Here is a 14,093-nt window from a genome sequence, read left to right on the forward strand (position 1 = left end):
AGAAGTCTAAAGAAACACATGTTTAGCTCTAACAGTCACACATGAGTCTGAATCACAGTTAGAATAATTAAAATTGAAATCAATGTTCACTGAAGATGATTAATGAATCGAAAGACTTGAGAACTCTGCACAACGTAGCATCAGTACGAACTTTGCACTTATGGTTCACGAAAGAAAGAAACATTTATTCAGTATTCACACCGCGCGATGCAAGTATGAGTCAATTAATTAATGGAAGCGAAAGCAAATTCTGTTTTTAACCACGGACATGTTGAAGACAAGGGTTCAATATCAACTGTAGGACAAAATGCTAACACCACAGTCCATATTATACTTATAAGCTATTAGAATAAAAATGTTGTCCTTCGTGAATACAATCCTTGGTTATTAATTCGAGTATATGACGATAGTTCCCTACATTGCAAACGGATATTTAACTGCAGTTATTCCAAATAAAGGGAATGCTCTAACGAACATTAATACTCACGTCCCCAGGAAGACGGTACAGAAAACTTTCTAACAGTTGGCCGCTGAGGCCTGCTTCTTTTTTTACTGGGTGGGAGGGTGCTGTACGATTAGAAAAACTGTTAAGATTCGATGGGTACTTGGCCAATAGAAAGACATTAAAAATGTAGGATGACCTTTGCTCTACAGCACATCATTTTATAGGACACGTTTCAACAGAACTCGACAGAAAATATCATGACTTTACTCAAGAAAGAAATAAACTGCTCCGATTTCTACCAGTACATATACACGCTCAGTTACTCACACATCCACACATTGCAGAGCTTATTCATAATATAGACAAATAGAAGGAAGAGGCTGCTGATGTGGGACACAGATAACACAAGTTAGTCCCACGAATTCTTTCTCCATGCATAGAACAGAAGTACGATAAAAGACAACAGAAAGCTAAGCTGCTGGTCTAATTTCAAAATAATCAAAAATGACATTTATATTAAAGGGGGTGAAGCAGGATCCTTTCAGTGCAAACGCTTGTAACCCGCAGTTCAATGAAAGTGACTACCCACAACTTGTATCTAGCATAATGCTTGTAAGTTCCTGCCCCGAGTTGTACTGAAATTAATGTTACACTTATAGGCAGTCCATTTAAATGCTTGTAATTTAGATTCTTATCTGACTTGACCTACCGTATTCGAACGCATCGAGCCCATTCTTTGGACAGATTTGACTTTAAATTTGATGTAAATTTACTGACAGAATTACGCCCTGAAACTGAAAACATTTCTTGTTTGACCTGTGCTCTGGGCCTCTTACATACCTTGGACTTGTAAGACGAATAACTTACCCACACACCGCGAAAAAAACGTTCGTCCGCTTGTGTCTGTAATATACACACCGACAGCACTTACACACAGAGAGTACAAGTACTGTAAAGAAAGAACACAGGAAACAAGACCGTCCATGTGGAGCAGAACATGCCTTGAATTACCAATTGGTCGTTATATAAGTTAAGATCCAAGCGCGGGCCCTGCAAACCCGAAGTAATGGAAATTGCGTGACCACCAACGGCCAAATTGTGGCTCTAATCTCGAGTAATTAACACAAGTAATAAGAGTGATTAATACAGATTTTCGTTCCATATACTATTTCTGCAATACAGCCCGACTTCCTTGACGTGAAGCGGCTTGTGACAAAGTGTATATCACTTCGGGCGTGATGAAGTCTTCAATACCCACAATTCGCATGTTCGAAGTGAGGTTAATCAACATGCCACATTAATTCGCACTCATCAACTGCGGTTGCAAGAATGTGTGGATAGATGTTGTTGGTGACCGTTCAATTGAACCAAATCTCCTACCTAGGTCATTAAATGACAAGAATTATTACAATTTCCTCGCCAAAGCTTTGCCAAAGTTAATAAACGACATGCCACGGACAGCGCATGTGGTTCCAGCATGACAGGACATCGGCACATTTCATCTGTGCGTCGATTCTTGAACCGACAGTTTCCAGAAAAATGAATTGAGAGTGTCTACTCGATTCTCTGATTTGACTCCTCTGGTCCCCTATGTGTGACTAAATATATGCACCCTCGTATACAAAACCCCTGTTGAACCAGAAGAAGCTCTGGTTGCTCGGATAGCAGCAGCAGTAGGAATTAAGAATACTCCTGCAGTCTATGATCTTGTTAGACAGAACATGATCCACCATTGTAATCTCTGTTTACAAGTCAATGGAAGGATTTTTGAACCTCTACTGTAACTGAAGTACACTACTGGCCATTAAAATTGCTACACCAAGCAAAAATGCAGATGATAAACTGGTGTTCATAGGACAAATATATTATACTAGAACTGACATGTGATTACATTTTCACGTCATTTGGGTGCATAGATCCTGAGAAATAAGAAACCAGAACAACCACCTCTGGCCGTAATAACGGCCTTGATACGCCTGGGCATTGAGTCAAACAGCTTGGATGGCGTGTACACGTACAGCTGCCCATGCAGCTTCAACACGATACCACAGTTCATCAAGAGTAGTGACTGGCGTATTGTGACGAGCCAGTTGCTCGGCCACCATTGATCAGAAGTTTTCAATTGGTGAGACATCTGGAGAATGTGCTGGCCAGGGCAGCAGTCGAACATTTTCTGTATCCAGAAAGGCCCGTACAGGACCTCCAACATGGGTTCGTGCATTATCCTGCTGAAATGTAGGGTTTCGCAGGGATCGAATGAAGGGTAGAGTCACGGGTCGTAACACACCTGAAATGTAACGTCCATTGTTCAAAGTGCCGTCAATGCGAACAATAGGTGACCGAGACGTGTAACCAATGGCACCCCATACCATCACGCCGGGTGATACGCCAGTATGGCGATGACGAATACACGCTTCCAATGTGCGTTCACCGCGATGTCGCCAAACACGGATGCGACCATCATGATGCTGTAAACAGAACCTGGATTCATCCGAAAAAATGACGTTTTGCCATTCGTGCATCCAGATTCGTCGTTGAGTACACCATAGCAGGCGCTCCTGTCTGTGATGCAGCGTCAAGGGTAACCGCAGCCATGGTCTCCGAGCTGATAGTCCATGCTGCTGCAAACGTCGTCGAACCGATCGTGCAGATGGTTGTTGTCTTGCAAACGTCCCCATCTGTTGACTCAGGGATTGAGACGTGGCTGCACGATCCGTTACAGCCATGCGGATAAGATGCCTGTCATCTCGAATGCTAGTGATACGAGGCCGTTGGGATCCAGCACGGCGTTCCGTATTACCCTCCTGAACCCACCGATTCCATAGTCTGCTAACAGTCATTGGAACTCGACCAACGCGAGCAGCAATGTCGTGATACGGTAAACCGCAATCGCGATAGGCTACAATCCGACCTTTATCAAAGTCGGAAACGTGATGGTACGCATTTCTCCTCCTTACACGAGGCATCACAACAACGTTTCACCAGGCAACGCCGGTCAACTGCTGTTTGTGTATGAGAAATCGGTTGGAAATTTTCCTCATGTCAGCACGTTGTAGGTGTCGTCACTGGCGCCAACCTTGTGTGAATGCTCTGAAAAGGTAATCATTTGCATGTCACCGCATCGTCTTCCTGTCGGTTAAACTCCGCGTCTGTAGCACGTCATCTTCGTGGTGTAGCAATTTTAATGGCCAGTAGTGTTTTGCTAATGTTGATGTTTGTTGATAATAAAGAATTAAGACTTGTCTGTCCTCAGACGAAAATACATTAAGGAAAGTGTCTGTATGTCCATGCATCATATTGGAGTTTTGAGCGACTTCGGTCGTTCACTTATGTAATGAAGCGGAACACATACAGCCGTCGTTACGATTTTATTTATTGTATGGCTACCAGTTTCGGTGCTTCAGTGCACCATCTTCAGGCCTTAACTGATGCTGATGGGGTTAATTCCAGTCGTATAACGATTGCAGTTAATCCCATCACCCTCATTTAAGGACTGAAGATGGTACACTGAAGCACCGGAACTGGTAGCCATATAATAAATAACATCGTAAGGACGGCTGTAGGTATTCCACTTCACTACATCAGAAAAAGCGTTTTCATTGTCCCAGGCAGCCTCCCAGAGTTTGTTAGATTAATTAATTTTCATCCAGAGGAAACTCCCTCTACCGGTTTAAGAAATGCTCACGGGAAAAACACTTGCTTAGTTGTCTCGTGCAACCTCCCAGAATTTGTCGGTTGAAATAATTTTCACATTGTATAGTCGGATTCACGAACGAACGATGCCCGCACAGGACCGGCCCGTCTAATACGTCCACAATGGATCTTCTCTGCCCTACGGTAAAATCCACATGCTTGTTCGCACACAAGAAGTTTACCTGCCGTCTGCAGAAAACGAAGCAGACGTTACACCCCTGACCAACCACACCACACCTGTTCCACCGTTTTCTGCTTCGGACTTGAAGAAAGCGTATATTCTGTAACTTACGTCTCTCTCTTGTTTATGTGGAATTTGTCGCTTAGCCAAGACAACTCGCAACAAACGAAATTAAAAATTCACTAACGCGCTATGATCACGTTTAATGCTCGCACTGTCTACGATTTACGCCGCGGAGCGCTGAGAAAACTAATAAATGCTCACTGGCTATCAGAGAATTCGTGATGTCAGATGCGCAAAACGAGCCTTCGCTCATCACTTCGATTACAACAACGTGATTAAAATTAGAGTGATAAAAGTTTGTTATCGTATATGTAGCCAACTCGTACAACCTTTAGTGTTTGTTGATTTATTTTGGAATGTCGCTTCTGTCGTGTGAGGGCCATCACCGCTCAGAGAACTGAAGCAGAGGGACGGCCTCTGGCTGGGAACAATGTGTCAGTTGTGCGTCGTCCTCACGGGCGGGTGATCTGCCCAGCGCCAGGGCGGCGGCGGCAAACCTCGTTAGGTGTGCCGGAGTGGAGCGCAGCTGTCGCCGGCACTCTGCTAAAACGTGTCACAGCCGCGGGCGGCGGGCGCCCGTGTCGTGACCTCGCGCAACTCTCGCACGCCACAATTGCGAAAACAAGTGCCCACTGCTGCAGCCCAGCCCGTCACTTGTCAAAGCAAATATCAGCTAAGCGGAGCGAAACTGGTCACACACACCGAGGGAACGGCCTGTGCTGTAATTGTAGAAGAGTAGTAGAGCGTTTACCTCATCAGTATGGTGGAGATACGATCCTGGAGAAATGACCAATGGACGGTGTCAATAAAAACACGAATATTTAATAAAATAAATGTGAACGTTTGCACTCGGGAAGCTGCTCAAGTCTCGGCTTCCACTGAGGTCCACGAAGATCTACAGGCCTGTAATACAACCTGTGATCCCATACAGAACAGAGACTCTGACCCAAAATGTTGAAAGAAAGCTCCATACATTTGAGAATGCTATTATGATATTGATTTTAGGAGCAGTGAAGGATGGAGACGACTGGAGAAAAAGGAAAAACCGCGAAGTGCAGGATTTGTATAAATCGCTGGGCATTAAAGAGACGAGTCCGAAGTTTTCTGGGCACGCGATGTGTAGACCACCAGGACGGGTGGTGGAAGGAGACATTAGTGGTAACAGACCGAGAGGAAGACAAAGGCTGAGATGGATTGACGGGACCGGAGAGGGCGTGCGAACTATGTGGCTAGCTGGAGATGAATGTATGGATCGAGAAGGATGGATCAGGCTGATTGGCGAGGTCAAAGACATACTGCAGTTTTCGTGGCAAACCTAGTAAGTGCCTAAGTAAGTAAACTAATGTGGCCACGAAGATAATTCGAGATGGGAGGAAGTGGATGGGGGGTTGGCCGTGGATATACTTGTCATCCACAATTTCAAACATATTAAACTCTGGAAACTACTGAATCGCCCTTGGAGAAAAGAGGCTTTCCTTCATCTTGTACCTACACAACAAAAGGTTGGTTATTACTCATTCGTTGGTTTCACCAACTCACAATCGAACCATGACCTTTTAATCTAACCTAAACCTCGAGTTAAGCTAAAGATCAATGTGTCACCACAACCTACGTTTAAAACATTTTGACGATTGTGCCATCACTGGTGAAAGCGGAGAATAGTACCGCGATCTTCAGTACATTTGCCATCTCTAATAGATCTATAAAGAGTGATTGTTCTAAATGGAGACAAACTGCAGGAAACGATCCCTGAGAGGATAGAGAGAAAAAAGAAGGATACATGGCCGGAAGCGCGTTCCAAAGTGAGTCCATCGTCTTGAATTTGGAGATAAAAGATCTTTGACAGTATTGGTTCCAGTTATTGAAAGCACACGCAAGAATGCACCAGGCAAATGGGAATATTCTCTATGTACTAGTGTTTCAGTAGTAACGTGACAGCGAACCATCATCACCCATTCAGCATCAATGTGTGGTCAGGGTAGATGTCGAGGAAGTGAGCTGGAACGCTATCATGCAGAGCCACGTTACCCTTCGTACTACCAAAGGCACGCCTTCCAGCAGAGAAAACAGGGTTACCTGCAGAATGTGCAGATATGCCTCACCTCTGAGGCGTTGTCGGAAGATGTCTGGTCCCACGAGGTGGTGACCGATAATTCCCGCCCACACATTGACGCTAAACTGTTGCTGACGGTTCGGTGCCATCGTACAACTAAAATACTACTTCAGAGAGAAAATTCCCACCTGTCTGATGTGTTCGCACGTATGCTTTCAATCACTAGAACCTACACTGTCAAAGATCTTTTATCTCCACTTTCAAGTGGATGTAGCTCCCTTGGAACGTATTTCCGGCCATATGTCCATATGACCTTTTTTGCTCATCATTCTTTCAGGGATCGTTTCCCACAGTTTGTTTCCATTTAGGAAGATCAAGCTGTATACATCTAACATGCAACACGATCCAAGCGATCGCCTCCTTAGTGGATCGTCATCTCCACGAGAAACAAAAAGTGTAGTAACCAACGTCATGCAAGGCACCAACCACAATATGTATACAAAACAATCGAAGACCATCTTCAAAGGCTATATACAACCATTACCGACGCAGACGCCATGACCTCATGCTTTGAAGTATGTATCGACGGTTCGTGATCTTCACTAGGTTAATTACATTCAAAAGTCTCGTTGACAGTAAGGTTATGACAGGAGTAGCGCTGGCTCACTTGAGGGACAATGAGGACTCGGTTGGGCTGTAATCTTACCAAAGAAAGAATCCTGTCATTTTCCGAATTTTCCCTGATCACGATGGTCAGACAGGGATTTTAACTCCACTCTTGCGGACTACAAAAATAGCATCACTAGCTTAATAATCTTTCAGGTATAGCGCAGACTTGGGTTTGGCAGGCATACTGAAGAAAATCGGTCGAAAGCGCTTCCTGTATTCACTTGCACTGATTTACAGGAACAGTGAAAAACCTGCGCGGGTGGAATGAAAGTCTAAAATACCGAATTTTTACTTGAAATAATGCACATTAGGATGTAGCTGCCTTTTAGGACAACGCACTTTCTCGACCGTTTTTCCACCAGGTCGTCCTGTCTCTGAAATGTAATTCTGAAAGATATACTAACTACTTAACTCTGGCCACCATGACTCCCGATTTCAGTTGGTAAGAGCTGACTGTAGGGTTCAAGCGTGACGAAGCTACGGACCCAAGTTCTCAACAAGACACAGTGTAAGCTGATGGTGACTCCATAATGGTGTGCGGCCGTATTTACACGGAAACGACTGGGTTCCCTGGTCCAGATGAACCGATCATTGACTAGAAATGGTTATATTCGGATACTCGGAGGCCGTTTGCAGCCATTCATGTTCCCAAACAACGATGGAACTTTTACGAATGGGACTGCGCCATGTCATCAGGACACAACTGTTCACGATTGGTTTGAAGAACACACTGGACAGTTCGAGCGAATGGTTTGGCTACCCAGATCGCCCGACATGGATCTCGTCGAACATTTACGCGACATAATCGAGAGGTCAGTTCGTGCCCAAAATCATGCACCGGCAACACTTTCGTAATTATGGACTGTTATAGAGTCAGCATGGCTCAATATTTTTCCAAAGCACTTCCAGCGACTTGTTGAGTCCATGCCACGTCGAGTTGCTGCACTACCCTGTGCAAAAGGATGACCGACGCGATATGAGGAGGTATCCTATGACTTTTGTCACCTGAGTAGGTGGTAATCACAGTCGATCGCAGGGCCTAATTATCCTACCAATGTAGTTCTGTACCCGAAAATTGGCAGCCAGCACGAATTCGTACTTCAAGCAGCACGACCCTAGTGAGTTTCAAATATATGGCTTTGGTCACTTGCAACCGTTATTGCCGCATCTCAGTATCGTTCATGTTCTATATGTGATCGTGGTGTGTGTGTGTGTGTGTGTGTGTGTGTCTGCGTGAGTGTGCATGCGTGCTCTGGCGACTTAGCAGCGCAGGTGCGCCCCTAACGGCGCAATCGGAAAGTAATTAGCAGGCGGCACGCTAAAAACTGCGCCTGCAGCGAGCCCCTGCTTCATAATTACACACGCGCAGCGCGCCCTGCTGGAAATTCCATTATACACGACGCTTCGGCGAAACCACAGTTAATTAAATCTTTATTGCCTTTTTTTTTTTTTACAAGTAACAAAAATGTATGTATAAAACTGCAGCGCTGCCGGTCGAGAATTCCACGTGTGGAACGACGCTGTAGGATGCTGCAGGTCATTCGTTTAACAAATTTAACATCGCCAGTAGTGCCACACAGGAAGCCTCAGTGTTCTCAAACATGTCAAAGTGTATACAAAAAATCTTTTACGGCATAATAATATTTTTATTGTTGTTTATCTTGAATTTTCTGTTTAAAGTGAAGCGGTGTAGACAGAACGCCAACGAAGAGACCACAGCAAGTGCCATAACCCGATTTCCCAGAAACTTAGCTCAATGAGGGACGGATCAAATTAAGCGAACACATGTCTCGGCTTATCCGTAGATACTCGATCCTTTATGGGAAAATGACAGTCAAAGTTTTCAAGATATTTTCCAGGTATTGACTGTTCCCTTTAGAGCGCGATATCGTCATAAAAAATGGTAGCACAGTGATTGGCATCGCGGCTTCTTAATTTTGCGCCCCGTGTTCAAAACCCGATTGTTATTTTTGTTTTTCATTTACATACCCAGATCAGTGGAAGGTTAGGCAGCGCAGGGTAGCCGAGCGGTCTGGGGCGCCTTGCACGGTTCGCGCGGCTCTCCCCGTCGGAGGTTCGAATCCTCCCTCGGGCATGGGTGTGTGTGTATTCTCCTTAGAGTAGGTTAGTTTAAGTTGGATTAAGCGTAAGCTTACGAACCGATGACCTCAGCAGTTTGGTCCCACAGGACCTTACCACAAATTTCCAATTTTTTTCTGTGGAAGGTTACCACACGTTCTCCTTATTCGTCTACTGACTGACAGATTAATGAATTTAAAAAAAAGAGAAAATTGTTTGAATTTTGGAGAAATTCCTGTAGTGTATTTTGATTCATTGTCAACTGCAAGCTCCAGTTCTCGGAAAAGTGATCCGTTATGCATCGTTTGCAATCAAATTATTGCCAATTCGAGAAATCTTCGCTTGTGTTAACGAGGCTTCTCCCCGAGTGAGACACATACCAAGAAATGTGGCAGACCTGTTCGGAGTATCTGTGGTTCCAATGTTTCTACGATCGATATCATTTACATCTACATCTACGTGATTACTCTGCTATTCACAATAAAGTGCCTGGCAGAGGGTTAAATGAACCACCTTCAAGCTGTCTCTCTACCGTTCCACTCTGGTCAGGCACGCAGGAAGAACGAGTACTTAAATTGTTCTGTGCGAGCCCTGATTTCTCTTATTTTATCGTGATGATCATTTCTCCCTATGAAGGTGGGTGACAACAGAATTTTTTCATAATCGGATGAGAAAACTGGTGATTGAAATTTCACGAGAAGATCCCGTCTCAACGAAAAACGCCTTTGTTTTAATGATTTCCACTCCAATTCACGTAACTTGTCTGTGGCACTATCTCCTCTTTTTCGCGATAATACAAAAGAGCTGCCCTTCTTTGAACTTTTTCGATGTCATCCGTCAGTCCCACCTGACGCAGATCCCACACCGCACAGCAATACTCCAGAATAGGGCGGACAGGCGTGGTGTAAGCAGTCTCTTTAATAGACCTGTTGCACCTTCTAAGTGTTCTGCCAATGAATCGCAGGCTTTGGTTTGCTCTACCCACAACATTATCTATGTGATCGTTCCAATTTAAGTTATTTGTAATTGCAATTCCAAAGTATTTTGTTGAATTTACAGCCTTCAGATTTGTGTGACTTACCGCATAGTCGAAATTTAGCGTATTTCTTTTCTTACTCATGTGAATAACTTCACACTTTTCTTTATTCACGGTCAATTGTCACTTTTCGCACCATACAGATATCTTACCTAAATCGTTTTGCAATTCGTTTTGGTTATCTGATGACTTTACATGACGGTAAATGACAGCATCATCTGCAAACAATCTAAGAGGGCTACTTAGATTTTGTCCTATGTCGTTAATATAAATCAGGAACAACTCCTTGGGGAACGCCGGATATTATTTCTGTTTTATTCGATGACTTTCCGTCTATTACTACGAACCGTGACCTTTCTGACAGGAAATCACGAATACAGTCGATTCCATAGGCACCCAGTTTGGTTAGAAGGCGCTTGTGAGGGACGGCGTCAAAAGAGTTCTGGAAATCTAAAAATATAGAATTAATTTGACATCCCCTGTCTGAGGCACTCATTACTTGATGAGTATAAAAAGCTAGTTGTGTTTCACAAGAACGGTATTTTCTGAATCCGTGCTGACTATGTGTCAATAAATCGTTTTATTCGAGGTACTTCATAATGTTCGAACATAGTATATGTTCCAAAACCCTACTGCAAATCTACGTTAGTGATATGTGCCAGTAATTCAGCGGATTACTCCTACTTCCCTTTTAGGGTATTGGTGTGACTTGAGCAATTTTCCAGTCTTTTGGTACGGATCTTTCTGTGAGCGAGAGATTGTTTATAATTGCTAAATATGGAGCTATTGTATCAGCATACTCTGAAAGGAATTTGACTGCTATACAATCTGGACTGGAAGCCTTGCCTTTATTTAGTGATTTAAGCTCCTTTGGGGATTTCGGAAAACCGTGTTAATCTAAGGGAATGCGCTAAATCTTCCTGAAGAATAAACATACGAATAAAATAAAAGAATTGATATGAGAATGAAAATCAGAAAATGAGAACTTAAAGAGATTGTAGTTCTTAGCCACATCGTACACATATACATAATCCAATAAATGTAGGACATTTGTTGTGAAACACAGCTGCGATTTTATAATTAATATAACGCCCTTGTCTCCCCAACTTTGATCAGAAGCAGTCTTGTAGTAACCTTCTACGGACATGAGCAGATAACGAAAACAAAATAAAATTAAATAAAATAAAAACGATAACAGGATTTCGAACACGGGGCGCAAAATCAGAAAGCCACGATGCTGACCATTGAGCCACTATTTTGCCTGGTAAACGGTATATAAAGTAGCTCGAAAATACCTTGAAATCTTTGACCGTCGTTATCTATGGATAAGCCGAGACACGTGTTCGCTTATTTTGACCCCTCTTCCAATGAGCGAAATTGGGTAACAGCAGTTGGTGTGTCCTCCTCGTAAGTCTTTCTTGACAACAGTGTATTGACATAGCCGTGCCACCGCCTATAATTACAGTGCTACAGAACGCAGAAATAAGCTGCGCTTGTTCTTTTTTCTTTTGTATACCTATGCATCGCCAATTGCCAATGAAAGTAACACAAGTTGCGAAAAAAAAACAAATTTAGAGATGATTCAATCATAGCTGCATTTAATTAGAGAAAGAAATAGCTTACCGCAAGGACAGCAGTCTGGAAATAAGGAAACGGATCATGAAAGCATCTCTTTGGCGTGTGGGCCGATATCAGTGTGAAACCTGGACAATAGAGAAGACGTCTAGATGCGCTGGAGATCTGCTGATTCAGATGCATGATGAAGATCAACTGGCGAAATAAAGTTACCAGTGAAGAGGAACTGAGACGAGTACAGAAGATCAGATCTCTATGGATGCACACGTAAATAAGACCACCTTTTAAGACACAATAACATCACTGGAAGAATAGTATACTCAGCTGCTGAGGGAAGGAATCGCTAGGAACGACCAAGGACGTCATTCATGCAGCAGATTATAATGACGTGGGGTGAGCTACGTATGCGGAAATGAAGAGGGAGGCAGGCAGAAGAGTGGAATGGCATATTGCAGCTGCAAACCATCCCCTGGGGTTGAGCACTGAAGAAGAAGAAGTAGCAAGCGCACTTAAGAAGAGTTGGGTTAACCAGTGGCAGAATGTGACAGAGTCAAGAAAGAGTGGTAGTGAAGAGTTTCAGATGTAATGTTACAGAAGTCTGAAAATAAATGGACTGACAAGATAAGAAATGAGAAGGTTCTCCACAGAAACGACGATGAAACGAATACGAGGAAAAGCATGATTAGAAGAAGGGCCAGGTTGCTAGGACGTGTGCTAAGAGGTAACTAAATAGCTTCCATGGTACTACAATGAGCCGCAGAAGGCAAAAAACTGTAGGGGAACAGAGATGGGAATAATTGAGAACGTTGGATGAATGAAATTAATGCGTTGGCAGAGGAGATAAACGACTAGCGCGCCGCAATCAGGCCACATTGGAAAAAATTGGCAGTATAGGTTTTTAATGGTAATAACACACATTCCGAGGCAGGTTGCAAAAACTTCAGGTCGATGTCGGAGTTATTAGAGACCGCACACTCACTTAGAACATGTAAAGAACCAAAACACTATGACCACTGCCCACCACGAATCTGAATGCCACCTGAAGGCATTGCGGACACACGACGCGGTAAGGAAATAACAGAATCGGGGGAGAGGCGCATTCTAGCGACGATACGAGCTGCAAATTCAGAAATTCACTGACATAAATGATTTTGACTAAGGTCAGATTACCAGGGCCCTGCGTATGGGAATTATCATGTCAGAAATGGCTAGCCGGTCGGCTGTTTGCGTGCTACTATCGCGAACATCTACGGAAAGCGATTGAAAGACGGCAATTCCACGAGTGTGCGACAAAGTGATGGACGTCCGCGCCGCATCAGCTTGATCGCTCTGTGAAGCACATAATGTCAAAATCTGTGGCAGCTCTCGTGACTGAGTACAGCGCTGGTGCACACACAAGTGCTTTGGAGTACACCGTAAAGCGCACAGTGTTGAACAAGGGACTCCGCCGTTGAGCACCCCTACGTGTTCGCTTGTTGATCCAACAGCATCGTTAATTACGACTCAGTGGGCATGGGATCATCGGGGTTGGAACGCAGGTCAATGGTGACATGTCGCCTGACCGGATGAATCACGTTTCTTGTTACACGAGGTCAATGGTAGTTTCTGGATAAACATTTGTCTAGGCAAACGGCTGCTCGAAACACGCGCCGCACCACTGACGCAGGACGTTGGAGGGCAGTATTATACCGAGGGAGACATTCACGGGGGGTTCCGTGTCACCTGTGGTAGCAAACAAAGGCACCAGGGCAGCTGTGAACTACGTGAATATTTTTGTTGACCACCTGCATTCTCTCAAGGGGATCTGCGAACAGGACAGCCGTCCGTGTCACAGTCCCAGAGTCGGGCTTCAGTGGTTTGAACAGCATGCGGGTGAGTTCGAGGTGACGTCTTGGGAAGCTAATTCGCGTAATTTGAACGCGATGGAAAACATCGGATATTAAGAAACCTATTCGTAGACCTCTGGTTCTACACACCTCCGGAAATCTGCCAAGGACTTGTTGAATCCATGCCACACCGAATCACTGCTGTATTGCGTTCTATATGTTGAGCAACATGTAATTAAGCAGGTAGTCATACTATTTCGTCTTATCAGTGTATATTCCGCAAGCAACTGTACAATGAGTACATTATATCTCAAGATAACTTCATCAGAACTGCAACCAGTATCTGCTGCCCAGTTAAATAAAAGAAGAAAAAACAATTATAACATCCATCACGGTAGTCTCAAAAACGACAATAATGTGCCGGCCGGAGTGGCGTGCGGTTCTAGGCGCTACAGTCTGGAGCCGAGCGACCG

The 14,093-nt window shown here is 44.1% G+C and overlaps 1 protein-coding gene across 1 annotated transcript in view; it reads left to right on the forward strand.

The window, feature by feature from the left end:
* Positions 1-949: 949 nt before the first annotated feature.
* LOC126481966 (photoreceptor-specific nuclear receptor-like) overlaps positions 950-14,093 on the forward strand; it is a 188,903-nt gene continuing 175,759 nt past the window's right edge. The window contains exon 1 of the mRNA XM_050105930.1: positions 950-1,057. Coding sequence (XP_049961887.1) covers positions 950-1,057 — 108 coding nt within the window. The remainder of the gene's footprint in view (positions 1,058-14,093) is intronic.

The sequence above is a fragment of the Schistocerca serialis genome, chromosome 5 (genome assembly GCF_023864345.2).
Source record: "Schistocerca serialis cubense isolate TAMUIC-IGC-003099 chromosome 5, iqSchSeri2.2, whole genome shotgun sequence".
Classification (NCBI taxonomy): Eukaryota; Metazoa; Arthropoda; class Insecta; order Orthoptera; family Acrididae; genus Schistocerca; species Schistocerca serialis.